Source organism: Ananas comosus, linkage group 2, assembly GCF_001540865.1.
Source record: "Ananas comosus cultivar F153 linkage group 2, ASM154086v1, whole genome shotgun sequence".
Lineage (NCBI taxonomy): Eukaryota > Viridiplantae > Streptophyta > Magnoliopsida > Poales > Bromeliaceae > Ananas > Ananas comosus.
The window spans coordinates 3,006,318-3,020,349 of record NC_033622.1 but is presented as its reverse complement, the minus strand read 5'-3'; the positions used below and the strand labels follow the sequence as shown (position 1 = coordinate 3,020,349).

The following is a 14,032-nucleotide window of genomic DNA, read 5'->3' as shown; positions in this document are numbered from 1 at the left end:
TTATAATTTTTTGACATCATTTACTAAGCGATCAAAAGGTCCCAAAAATGACTATTTTAACGGCCGATGCGGCACGTTTTTAAGTTCAACGGTGTAGAAGTATCCAAATTACATGAAACTTTAATAGAAAATTCTACTTAACATCAATAGCAAGAACAATACTTCCGATTTGAAATTTGAGTTATTTATCACTGTTTTTTATGATATTTTTATTTTCAGCAGTTCATTTTGAGGCTACTCGTTCACTAAGCAAACGAAGTCAAAAAATTATGAAATTTGGTTTCTAGATAGTTCAATAACATAGATCATGTTTAACGGAACCGATCGCGGAATTAGACGTCCCATCATTGAAAACAACTTACAAGCACGGAGGCCCCCGTACTTTCGAAAGCATAGAAGCCTAGCTCTATATATATATATATATATATATAGAGAGAGAGAGAGAGAGAGAGAGAGAGAGAGAGAGAGAGAGAGAGAGAGAGAGAGAGCTAGGCTGGTATATTATCGGTAGCACGGAGGCTTCTATCCTGCCAAGTTGTTTTCAATGATGCGGCTTCCAAATCGACGATCGGCTCCGCTAGACTTGATCTACATTATTGAAAGTATTTGGAAACTAAATTTTATAATTTTTCAGCATCATTTACCTATCAAATGAGTAGTCTAAAAATAAACGACTGAAAATAAAAATCTCATAAAAATAATGATAAAAGACATGAATTTACCTAGTGATCGAAAGGGTTCAAAATCAAAGCCAAGGGTACTACAATTTACCTAGCGATCGAAAGGGTTCAAAATCAACGGTTGAAAATAAAAATTTCACAAAAAGTGGTGATATAACATTAAAATTTTCGATCGGAGATTTTGATCCTACTGTAAATAGTATAAAGAATTATTTATCAAAATTTTATCTGATTTGAATATTTCTACACCGTTAAACTTACAAACGGTATACATCAACCATTAAAAATTATTGATTTTGATCCCTTTCGATTACTAGGTAAACGATATCGAAAAATCACAAAATTTATTTTCTAGATACTTCAAATATATACGCTAGATCAAATCTAACGGAGTAGTTCGTCGATTCGAAAGTTCTGAAAACGGCTTAGGAGCATGGACAACTCCATGCTTCTAATAGGACACAAGACCTAGTATGTATATATATATATATATATATATATATATAGAGAGAGAGAGAGAGAGAGAGAGAGAGAGAGAGAGAGAGAGAGAGAGAGTCCGGCTACTATACTCTTATAAGTACGATCACCTTTGTACTTATAAGTCGTTTTTGATGATAGAGCTTCCAAATCAACGATCTATACTGTTAAATATTATTTAGAGCATTTAAAACTTTTAGAATTTAAATTTTATAATTTTTTGACGTCATTTACCTTGCGATCAAAAGGTTACAAAATTAACAATTTTTAACGGCCGGTATGAAATACTTGTTATTTTAACGGTGTAAAAGAATTGGAATGGGTTGAATTTTTGATAGAAAATTCTATTCACTATCTAGATAAAGATCAATAATTCCGATCTTAAATTGAAGGATTCGATCATCCATTTTTAGGAAGTCGTTCGATTTTGACCATTTATTATATGCTCGCTTAATAGACTTTATTATGATTTTAAAAAATTACAAAATTTATTTTTCAGAAGTTCCAAATACTTTAGATCATATTTAACGGAATGGATCGTCAATTCGGAAGCTCCAACATCGAAAACAACTTATGAGTACGAAAAGCTTTATACTCATAAGAGTATAGTAGCCCTACTCTCTCTCTCTCTATATATATAGAGAGAGTGAGAGAGAGAGAGAGAGAGAGAGAGAGAGAGAGAGAGAGTTGAGCTGGAATATTATCGGTAGCAAACGGGCTCCGTTGCCACCTATTTGTTTTCGATAATAAAGCTTTCAAATCGATGATCGGTACCGTTAAATATGATCAATGCCACTTGAAGTATCTAAAAACCAAAGAAAAGAAGAGAAAAGGTTTGGTTTTGTTTTAGCGAGCGAGCGAGTCTAGCGCATGCACGTGTATATTTTCGGTGTTTCAACATCGCGGTTAGTATCATAATATTATTATTTTTCGTTTAGATTCTTTTGGTGATTTTTGGTAGAAATTGAGAATTAAAAACTGATTTTTACACATTTTACAAGCTGATTTTGTGGCTGTCATTAAGCTAGAAAAGCAGTAATGTATCACCACACTATTTCGACTACCACTATGTTTTCTTGGATTTGCGATATAAGTGGGCTCCATTTTGTCAAAATTGACGAACTAATTTATATATTCATATTATATTATTTAGCCTATGAGATGAACTGTTGATATAGTTGAGATAAATAGTGATATTTTGACACTTATCAGTAGAGTAAATTGAAACATATATATATATATATATATATATATATATATATAGGGAAAACTTCAAAAACCCCCCCTGTGGTTTCGTGCATTCTCACTTTGCTACCCTGTGGTTTAAAACGTATCAATTTGCCCCCCTGTGGTTTCGTTTTTATCTTTTTGTTATCAATTTTATTATTATTTTTTTTTAAAATCAGTGACAAAGTTAAAATTAAAGGATACTAAAGTGACTATTCGATAAATATAGATGGTTATCTGAAGTTTTTTGTATATAATTTAACGAAATATTAACGAAAAAGCTTCCGAAAAGATAAAAATGAAACCACAGGGGGGTAAATTGATACGTTTTAAACCACAGGGTAGCAAAGTGAGAATGCACGAAACCACAGGGGCGGTTTTGAAGTCGTCCCCATATAATATAATATATATATATATAAGTATATGTGATATATATAATATAGTATATATGTATAATGTATATATGACCATATATACATTATCATTATTCTATATACAATACATACTACATATACCTAACAATATACTATATATACATATACAATATACATAATATAGTAATATAGAGTATCATATACATATTTATATAGTAAATATACAATATTATATATATACATATAATATAATATATATACATATATACTAACAGAGTTGAGCTACAATACTCACTTCGATAGTAAACGGCGCGTTACTATCGGTGTCGAGAATAGACACTCCAAATTGACACATCGTTCTCTGTTGAACATGATCTATACCACTTGAAGTGTTTAGAAATCAAATTTCAAATCTTTTCGACATCATTTGCCTAATGATCAAAGGGTTTCAAAATTTGTAATTTTAATGGTGGATAAGAGACGTTTTCTCGTTTAACGGTGTAAAGATATCCAAATCAATTGAATTTTTGTTAGAAAATTCTTTAAACCATTTAAAACAAGATCTATACTCTTGATCTTGATTACAAGACTCCTATCATCATTTTTTAAAGAATATTCATTTTCAACCATTCATTTTTTGTTCACTAGATGGATAAAAGAACAATATCGAAAGTGCGTGAAATTTGATTTCTAGGCAGTTTAAATGGTTTAGATCATATTTAACGGAGCCGATCGTCAATTTGGAAGCTCTATCATCGAAAACAACTCGATAGTAAAACGCCCCGTTTACTATCGAGAGTATTCTAGCTCAACTCTATATATACATATATATACATATATATATGATATATGATATTTTCCTAAAGGTCATTAAACAGCTACAGATAGTGTGAGACTATAACTATATTTTGGACAGTATAACAGTATTATCATGATCTGTTTGATTCATCGTATTTGATTGATGTATATATATGATATATGATATTTTCCTAAAGGTCATTAAACAGCTACAGATAGTGTGAGACTATAACTATATTTTGGACAGTATAACAGTATTATCATGATCTGTTTGATTCATCGTATTTGATTACAGTCTGCATGCTATGCTGAGTTTGACAATAATACTATACTTGGTTGGGGTAGCGCCCCAGATGTTGGATTATGATACATTATTATGACATAAACCAGACAGTAGTCTGCGTGGTAGCAGGCTACAATAGGTGGATGCTGGACACGAGGCGATACAGGTTAAATCTGACTATTGAGTCGGTCACTATGTTTGGGTCGTATTGTAATGTTTTATTCAGTAACTAATTGATGCATGACATATATGAACTGCAGATTTTAGTTATATTATAAAGACGTGATAGTAATAGTTACTCTCAACAATTATTCATATTAGTACTTATTTATTTACACTCATCGGTCTTTTACTATTTTTGTCTCATATAGACCTGGTGGTGTAGACCATCGGTGCTGTCAACCATACTCACTTGAGACTATTGTTATAGTTTTCATACTTTCTTTATTAATATTTCATTTCACAGTCTTCAGCACTAGCAACTGATCGAGATAAGGGGATCGCGAATAGTTAGCATTTCCTATCCTTTTTGTGCGTGTAGTTGGACCAGCTATTAGTATATATAGTAGCATGTACAGTGTTTTGAGATTTGGAGTGATAAAAAATGTTGTATCATTTTGAAAACTGGTGTGGTGATGATCGTATATATTTACAGTGTTGTTATAGTATATAATTTTTATTTTCCTCTGATACGTAATGTTGTTAGATTTTAGATAATTTTGTTGGATAGGTTTTACTGACGCTTCGTATATATAAGGTGTATACTTGTATATGCGGCCTGTCAGTTGACATAATCCGAACTTCCTTTGTAATCTGAGGCGTGACAGGTTGGGCCTCCTATCAACACCCTTGGTTCCTTGCGGTTGGATCCATTCCGCATGGTGCCCACTCCACTCTTATCCATTGCCTGGTCCATTAAGTTGATGTTTATTTACTCTATTTGCCTTGACTGTTGCTAGATTATGTTGGAATTTGCTCTTCGTTTCCTTATCTCCGGTCGCTCTTCTTCCTCCACCTTTCTGATCGCTCAGCCTGTCTCGGCTACCTCGGGGTGTTACATTGTCTTCTAAAATTTTAGATTTAATATGCTATGTTGAAATTTGATGGCAAGAAATAATTGTTTCGTGTTTTGATCCGAATTCGAATTTAACTATAAATTTTTAAAATCTGTCAAACTCGAGTTTAAATTTGAATTTCGAATTTGATAATCGGGTTGCGAGTCGGGTTTGTGTTACTGAACCAATCCAACCGGTGGACATCCCAGCGCCTCCTTGATGTGAGTTTTATCGGTGCAACTCATGACGTGGTGCACCCGGTCCAGCGAAGAATTTCGAACGCAAAACCGGATAGTGCTACTGTGCTAGGTTTGAGGAGGCGAGAGCTCCGCCCTCGCTTCGTGGTTCAAACGAGGAAGAAGCTCCGCAGCGGCCATTAATGGCGCTCGCCGCCACCACCGCCGCCACCGCTACCATTGGCCATTCTCTTCTCCCTCTTACGCCGCGGAGGAGGATGAGGAGGTGTGTCTCCTCTTCCTTCTCCTTCATCGATCCCACCTCCTCCGCTTATCCCCTCCGCCGCGAGAGGGGCGATGTGTCGCTCTCCGTCGCCTTCAACCCCTCCGGCAACTTCGATCTCTCCCTCACCGGAGGCGTCGACGATGGTGAGCTCCTCTTTGGCCCCTTACATTCACAATTAATTAATGGATTATTTTGGGATCAAAATGGGGAAAACTCTACGGAGACCCCCTCAACTTTAGCACTTTTACAAACAGGTGTCTCATCTTTTAATTTTGGCTATTAGAACCTCCAAATTTTTCAAAAATTGGCCTCTCTCCTCAAGCGAAGTTACTTATTATTGTACTGCTGTTTTTGTCGCTTGTATTGCATATAATCTTATAAAAACTTACAATTGAACATAGATTCTTAATTATCATAAATAGAAGAGAAAAAAATAGATATTTTTATGTTTTGAAGGTATACAAAATTATGTGCAAAATATGCAATAATATTGCTGCTCAGTTAGTAACTTCACTTGATAAAGTTTATAGGAGTCTAATTGTCAAAATTAAAAGTTTAGGCACTTTTTTGCAAAAGCATGTACTAGTTGAACAGCCATTTTAGTCGCATCATTTGCACGTACTTATGTATCGAGCATTGGGATTGAAAGAATAGAGTGAATCTATCTTCAATTTCTATTGCTTTTTTCATGCGTTAGAATAAAAGAAATTGACTTCTTTGTCTTTTAAATTTTACAAGATAATATGCAATACAAGCGACCAAAACGGCTATATAATTAGTAACTTCCCTTGAGTTAGTGCAGAATGAGAAAATGGTTTTCATATCAGCTACTTAGATGTCAGGTTTATGGTCATATTGATGGTTTCCTTTTGTATCTTAGTTTGGATAGGCTGCAAAATAATCCAAAGCACGATTTAGAATGGTATTGACCAGTAGACTAGTATGTCACTTCTCTTTCCTTTCAAATTCTCTACTCTATGAATACTTGAAATGTGAGAGAAAATGTGTATCATATTCTTATAATTGCAATCCAAGTGTTACTCCCCGAGACCCATCCCACATAACCTGCTTGGGCGTGTGCAATAGACTCGCCAAACAGGCAGAGTTTCTCTGCTCGCATGAAGCAGTAACATACACCAACCTGTACATTTCATATAAGAATAAATATAAGAAAACATTAGAGTTAATTTAACTTCTAATTTAATTCTTTTACAATACCATTCCACTCTCCAACCTTAACATTGGTTTACATCAATACCTACACAAATTACAAGTTTCAAGTTCATACAAAATAATATTCCTCTAGACCTACTCATGAACAATCTATCTAGCTCACGACACCCTTGCTGCAGCCACGCGTATCACCGACGATGGATGGCTCTGTAAAAGCATCAACAATAATGCGGTGAGAACTTGAAATAAGTGCCCAGTGGGTGCAACCACTGAAAGCGGCACTCTACACTCACTCAAACTAAAGGAGGTATAAGTAGGATGATAATAAATAAATAAACTTGCTACTACAATACAAGGAAGCATCAGAAAACATGCCACTACTATGCCTCTATCGAGATGCCATTACGCCAACGTAACATGTCACTATGTTAATGTTCGAGAAAAGATCTACTCATGACATTTCCTTAACTATAGCTAACTCATTTAGTTCGGTTTCAATTCCTTTGTAAACACCTCAAGGAGAGTTGAAGGTGATTGAACTTCTCCCAAATTGGTAAACACTAAGGGTCGAGAATAATCGTAGTTTCCCAAGTTAAGGTATAAGGGAGCTGAGGGTAACCGAGCTTCTCCCATGATAACTCTTCCAGGAGGTTGTCGCTTGTAGGGTCGCAATTTCCACAAGCGATATCACTTGCTTATCTCTTAGTTTACACCCTACTACCCTAGGTCACTGTCAATACTATTACTAGGGTTAACCTATGAACTCATTCACATGTTTACATGTCCCCTACAAACAAGTTCTCATAATTTGCCTATACTTCACTATATTCATCACCATAGGTTTTCTCCTATGTTTAGTGTCACTACTATGGCAACTAAGTCTATATGTCCTTGTAATAGTGTTTTACTTGCTTATAAAGAATGCGACCAAAATAACATGGCATAACAAGATAGGATGAAAAACATCTATATACTAAGTCATATACCCATAACCTTTCATGAATCCCCCAAAACTTGTCTCATGCAAATCCATCAAGACTAACCTATTCTTGCTCAAGAGAATATGGAAGTTTAGGCTACATGCATTGAAATAGGAATACTTTAGACAAAGGAGAGATCATACCAATTTCAGTGATATTCTCCACCTTGACTTGTTTAAACTCTTTTGAAACTATCCCTTGAGCTTTTGAAGCTTTCAAGAAACCCTGAAGAGGAAGTTCTAACCAAGTTAGAGCCTTCAAAATCTTTATTTAGAAAAACACCCAAATTTAAACCCTAAAATCGTCCAACTCATCTCTACTCTTCCCAACAAGAGAAATGAAGCTTGACAAGCTTGTCTTCTCCCTCCAAGGGCTCCCTCTAAGTGCTCTTCTCCCCCTCCAACCTTGCTAAGAGATGGAGCTCCAAAATCCCAACAATGGAGGCCTAGGGTTTCCTTTTCTCTTTAGAAAGAGAGAAGGGAGAGAGAGAGAGTGAGATAGGGAAAACAAGGATGAGAGAGGCGTGTTTGCTGTGAAGGGGTGTTTATAGGAGTGCTACAACTACACTAAAACCCCTAATTATTTGTATTTGCAATTAATTCAACCGCTGCCTCTGCACTAGGTTTTGGACACCTGAAAGCCCTAGCTTATAGCTCCCAAAGCCCTCGAGTTCAGCATCCGGAAGTTTATCCAGGTGCCCATCCAACCACCCCATATTTTCGAACACTCGCAGGGCAAACAGGGTGCCCGATTAATTAACGAGCCGAGCAAGCCCTCCTCTAGGGTTGAGCGTCCAAAAATGAAACGGGCCGCTCGCAGGAGCAACCCAGAAGGTTTCGAACTCCCGCAGGATGATTCAAATGCCCAAATAATTAATCCTCTATGAACTTTTGCTCTCGGGTAGAGCATCCGCTAGAATCGAGCGCTCGGCCGGGCAATCCAAAAGATTTCTGGCGCCTGAAATACTTTTCCAAATGTCCGGAAAGTCTGGAAACAGATTTCCACTTCTTTCGAAACTCTGTGTCAATCCGAATTGATTCGAAACCATTTCAAACTCAGCCTAAATTTCTCTAAACCCTATTAATCATGTTTAACATGACTTTAATCCTTTGCCAATTTGGCGTAAGTTCGGTGCATTATACCGAGTTTCAGTACATTACACCAAAGATGCCTAATCTAGTCATACTATTGTTGGGAAATTGATACTTTAGCAGTTTAGCTAAAAATCTCTTTTTAAAATGATGGTAAGACATATAAACAGAGTTTTTAGAACGCCTGTATTGCAGAAGGTAAACTGAGGGTCAGTGGAAGGAATTATAGGTAGAAATCAACTGAAGTATCCCAAACAAAATAATGCTTCCAAAAAGGACTAAAGGAGTTGAGACCAGCTATAAACTCACTGTCATTTGCCACTTTTTCTGATAATATTCTCTATCATCTCAAATGGTGCACAATATCGCATAGAGAGCTTGCCAAACCTCTAAATTCTCATGCCCAAATTGCATGTATGGAGGTGGCTTCAAACTTCGTATGCCCAAATTGCATGTATGGAGGTAAGTTTAAGTGGAAGAGCATCAAGTCTTCTGTGATTTTTGGGCCTAATTTAGCATCATGCAAACCAATTCCTCACATAATATTATATTTGGATCTTGAAATTCAATCATGATCTTACTTTTGGATTTTGCATAAACATAGAGAGTCGCCGATCAGATGACTGAAATTCTTATATTTTGTTCGACAGATGCCCAACAAGTTGCACCTCCACTACCCCCAACTGAAGGACGCTTCGAAATTGTACTCAATACTGATGTCATAAGACGGCTCGACCTATCTCCAATCCAATCATTAGGTGAAATCAACTCCCTTAATGCAGGTATGCTGACGTTCTGAAACTGAGTGGTTTAACTTTATGGTGTTCGTGAGCTTAATCGCTCACTATAAATTGCTGCAATATTCAGATCAATCAAGAAAGCTTTTGGAGCAAACAGTTGGTTTCACTATTAATTATGAGAGAGAGGATCCTTACGATACACGTGAACTATCAGAGTTCCCAGATATAAGGCTGTGGTTTGTGAGACTCGATGCTTCTTATCCATGGTTCCCTGTGTTGCTTGATTGGAGAGCTGGAGAGCTCGCGAGATATGCAGCAATGTTAGTCCCTCATCAGGTAATTATCGTAATACAGATTCCTAAGCTATCTAAAATCCCAGTAGTTTTTCTGGTTATGATCAAGAATTTTTTAGTAATTTTCAAAATACTTATTCTTGTAAAATATGATGTTTTCTTCTATTTTTTTTTTAGTCTACTGATTATTTAGGTTTCTTCATCATTTGGCAGATGAGCATGAGACTCGGCGTTGTCTTCAATCCTGAGGCCCTTGAGTTGTTTGTGATGAATAAAGCTTTTAGTGTGTATTCTTGGCTGAAGCAACAGAACTATCCTAAACCCAAGTTGAAAACATGTGACATGGCCAGGATGCTCGGATTTGGTTTGGGAGATGAATTATTTGACTTGATAGATCGGCATCCTCGTCATTCTTCATGAAGCATTGTATGTCTTTAGCTACAAAAAAAGGAAAAAAAAAGAAAAAGAAACTATGTGTCAACATGATTCTCTCTATGAGTTCAGCTCTCTTTATAATGTCCTTTATGAAGCTATTGACTCTTATTCAAAAAAAACATGAAAGATCATAGAAAATGGAGAATCTGTACCCTACAACAGCACCTATGGAGAATCTGTGCCCTACAGCAACACCTTCTTCAGAACAACAACCCTTGATGCACGGGTGCACAGAAGGTCGAGGAATCTTATCAAGCAAGGTTACTTGTACATTCTCCTTAACATGTAAGTACTGTTGTTGTGTGCAATCCAGTTTCCCTTAACTATCGTCTTTAACGAGTGATAATTGTGGCATCATTCTTACTAGTTGTTTATCTTCTTCTCGGTAATTTCTTTCTTGCAATTTCATGACACAGTAAGTAGCTGTGTATCTAGAGTGTACAGATCAGTTTGTTTGTCCTGAAAGTTGGATCAAATATAAATTCTATTTTGGATAGCTAATAAAAAGGTATTTGATTTTGGGATCTCAAACAAATAAAGTAGATCTGGTGTTGATGGCATCCGTGGGTCATTAAGATCCATCACTGCCCTCATCTCTCGACTTGGTGAATTTTGGAACCGTGGGGTTTTTAGCTAGGACTGCTTTTATAAGAATCCTTTAACAATATTAGTGATTTCTATTTTTAGCTCCATTATTTCACAGAGCATGGCTTATCGCATAGTTGTTTCAGAGAACTAGAGGAGACTAGGGTTGACTCGCTCAAGACTTCTTATTCTAGGCATAAATTCTAGGGAAAACTTCAAAAACACCCTCATGGTTTCGCACTTTTTTATTTTAGTACCCTGTGGTTTAAAGTGTATCAAGTTAGTACCCTGTGGTTTCTCACTTTATCACTTTAGTACCCTGTGGTTTAAAGTGTATCAAGTTAGTACTCTGTGGTTTTATTTTTGTATCAAGTTAGTACCATATGGTTTTATTTTTGTATCAAGTTAGTACCCTGTGATTTTTAAACCATAAGATACTAAAGTGATAAAGTGCGAAACCACAGGGTACTAACTTGATACACTTTAAACCACAGGGTACTAAAGTGAAAAAGTGCAAAACCACAGGGTACTAACTTGATACACTTTAAATCACAGGGTACTAAAATGAGAAAAAATGAAACCACAAGGGAGGTATTTGAGGTTTTCCCTAAATTCTATTAGGTGCAAAATCTGTTTAAGCTGCGATGATGGAGTCCTTTTCTAAGGTATCAGTTTCTCATTCAATTTAGGTCAAAGATTATGTGGCTTTAATCTCTTCGTAAAATCTTTTGCAATATACAAAATCGATCTCTGATCGTTCCCACAATGAAATTGGTGACCGGTAATACACTTAGCTGCTAAAATTTCTAAAGGAAAGAGTACTTGGTAAAACTGCATGTGTCAAAACGAGAAAAGAGTTGCATGCATGTACAATATTGGCAATGTTGGTTATAAAAACATTTTGTTGAAAAAAGATGATAGTACTTGAGTATATGTACTTGGTAGCTGTAAAACAATAAAGTATTTTGATTATTCCCAAATTAGCTTCTGCTATAGAGCCTTTGGACCTTGACGTGGAATTAAAGCTTTTCTATGAAGATGATATTCCTCCAAGGTGATTTATGGCAAGAAATTTATAGAGACATCTGTTTCACTGCGAACCGAACTTCTGGAGATGTTGATCAGATCAAGTTGTTGACCAAGTCAAGCGCGCCTTTGGAATGGGGATCAGTTCTTAGATTGACCCTCCAGTGCTCTACGATCAAGCGATTTGATTGAGGAGGGATCGATTCAACCGGATTCTTCTTCAATATGCTAAAAAGAACTGAACTTGAGAATAGACTCGGCTGAAAGAGTCGAATCGTTTATATTTTACCAACTGGGGGAGTTACAACGATTGAGGTACTGCTAGCTATTAACTACTCCTAAAAAGCTTGTAAACAACCAGAATGCAAAAGCTACATACTATTCTACTCCTAGCAAATTCTGAAATGTTGGAATTGAAGGTGATTAAAAAGCAGTGGTCTTGTATTCGCGGAAAGACCACTGTTACAGGTGTCTTTATACTCTTTATAGTACTTTTGTCAGCCCGTGGTTACCAGATGGCTCGCATCACGGGGAGCGCTACAGTCGTATTTTTATTGGCCGCGGGAATTACTCTCACATTCTCACACCCCTTTCCGCCCGGAGTTCTTTCCTCTTTGGGTGTTTGCTTCTCGGCTCTTGGCGTACCAAATGTCGCTCTCTGATTTGCCCATATCGGTTAATTATGTAAACCGAGACCTCTATCAGCTGACACTATTTTTCTTGCGCCAACAACATTCAAATAACTTAAGGAACAAATTCAGATCATTTCGTGCTACCTAGTTCTCTAACGTGGCGTTTATCATCTTGTCATATGTTGGTAATATGGTTGTGAAATATGATGATGCTAGCAAGATTCGAAATACAAGAACAAACTTTGTAAAAATTTTGCTTCGAAATATTTTGAGCTTGCTAAGATGATAATATGGATGAGAATTATCAAGATCAAGATGTATAGGAGATATGCCATGACTACACTGAAAATGTTCTTGGATAAGTTAACTAGTGAAGTGTTAAGCTCCAGGTCTTGTATACCTCATGCAGTTTTTGTTGTCAACTGGCTTCTTTAACTTTAATTATGGTGTGTGGCAAATCATGCTAATACGTGTTAGTCACAAAAATTACGTATGTGCCGGTACATAATGATATTAAATATTTACTTTCTTTACTAACAAAATTTTCTAGTTGCTTATTATAAATTTTTATTAAATTTTTTAAACTTATTGAGAAAATTACTTACTAATTTAAAGAAAAAAATTTTTGAGCTGTGTCATCGATACAGGGTTGTATCATACTGCTATTTGATTAGTACAATATAGTACGGTATATACGGTTCGTGCTAATGGACATTTAAATTCTTGTTAGTAAAACGCCAAAGTGAACTTCATTGTGTATGTTAATGAAGTGAATCTTTCATGAATCCAAATTAATTTTTTGACAATAATCTCTGATTGATCTACCTGTACTCCTGCACATAATGACGTTCAAATCAATGATTGACGCTGATATAGAACTTTTTGAAGTCATTTAAACCAAGTTCATAATTTTTAAAAATTATCTTCTGTGGGTGAAATGTCGAGAATGGTCAAAATGAAACGATCTTTCAACAACCGCAAGATATGATTTTTCAGCTCAAGATCAGAATTGTTAATCTTGCTTTCGATAGTGAAAATTACTTTAGTAAAAAAAGTTCAGTGAATAGCTCTTTTGCACTGTTGAAAAATTGATTATCTTATATAAACTATTAAAACGGTTAGTTTTTAGGCATTACTATAAATAAGTGAATGAAGTCGAAAATTTACAAAATTTAACTTCTTAATACATCAAATACTTCAAATTATATTAAATTGTGTTAATCGTTTATTTAAATGCACTTCCTATCCCGAAAATAAAGTGGAAGGGCACAGCCCTACCTTTCGGAGCATAGTACCTGAAATACTATTAATAGCACCAAGCTATTGGTGCTATTAGTTTTTTAGCCTTTGAAATATATTGTTAGGATAATGTGGACTCCCTAAGGTTGAGTGAGTGATTGGTTAATAGAATAATCTAACGGGTAAAAATAATTAAAAAGTTAAATCTAACGGTGGAAAACTCGATAGCACCAGACAGACTCTCTCTCTCTCTCTCTCGCACCAGACAGACTCTCTCTCTCTCTCTCTCTCTCTCTCTCTCTCTCTCTCTCTCTCTCTCTCTCTCTCTCTCTCTCTCTCTCTTCTCTCTCTCTCTCTCTCTCTCTCTCTATCATATATATTATTATATAAATGCCCTGCACATAAATCATATGCTTGCTTATTTATATATCACAGACACTTTTCTAAATCTTGCGTATCTGTATCAGATACATGCGTGTTCG

General features: G+C 35.9%; 1 protein-coding gene across 4 annotated transcripts; it reads left to right on the top strand.

Moving 5' to 3' along the window:
• Window positions 5,190-12,454, top strand: LOC109706807 (protein CHLORORESPIRATORY REDUCTION 6, chloroplastic). 4 transcript variants are annotated; one of them, XR_002215321.1, is made up of 5 exons: window positions 5,190-5,499; window positions 9,251-9,382; window positions 9,468-9,676; window positions 9,847-10,353; window positions 11,692-12,454. XR_002215321.1 is itself a non-coding variant. In XM_020227805.1 (4 exons), the coding sequence occupies exons 1-4, from the start codon at window positions 5,274-5,276 to the stop codon at window positions 10,051-10,053; spliced, it is 774 nt and encodes a 257-aa protein (XP_020083394.1). In that variant the 5' UTR covers window positions 5,190-5,273; the 3' UTR covers window positions 10,054-10,457. The 4 variants fall into 4 exon arrangements, 1 of the variants encoding a protein (XP_020083394.1); XR_002215320.1 differs by having other exon boundaries at window positions 11,650-12,454; XR_002215319.1 differs by having other exon boundaries at window positions 11,638-12,454.

Bases quoted from the DNA above. Each gene is read 5' to 3' on its own strand.
- LOC109706807 (XM_020227805.1), top strand. From the start codon at position 5,274: ATGGCGCTCGCCGCCACCACCGCCGCCACCGCTACCATTGGCCATTCT. The intron at 5,500-9,250 runs GTGAGCTCCTCT...TTTGTTCGACAG, and splicing joins CACCGGAGGCGTCGACGATG to ATGCCCAACAAGTTGCACCT. The intron at 9,677-9,846 runs GTAATTATCGTA...ATCATTTGGCAG, and splicing joins CAATGTTAGTCCCTCATCAG to ATGAGCATGAGACTCGGCGT.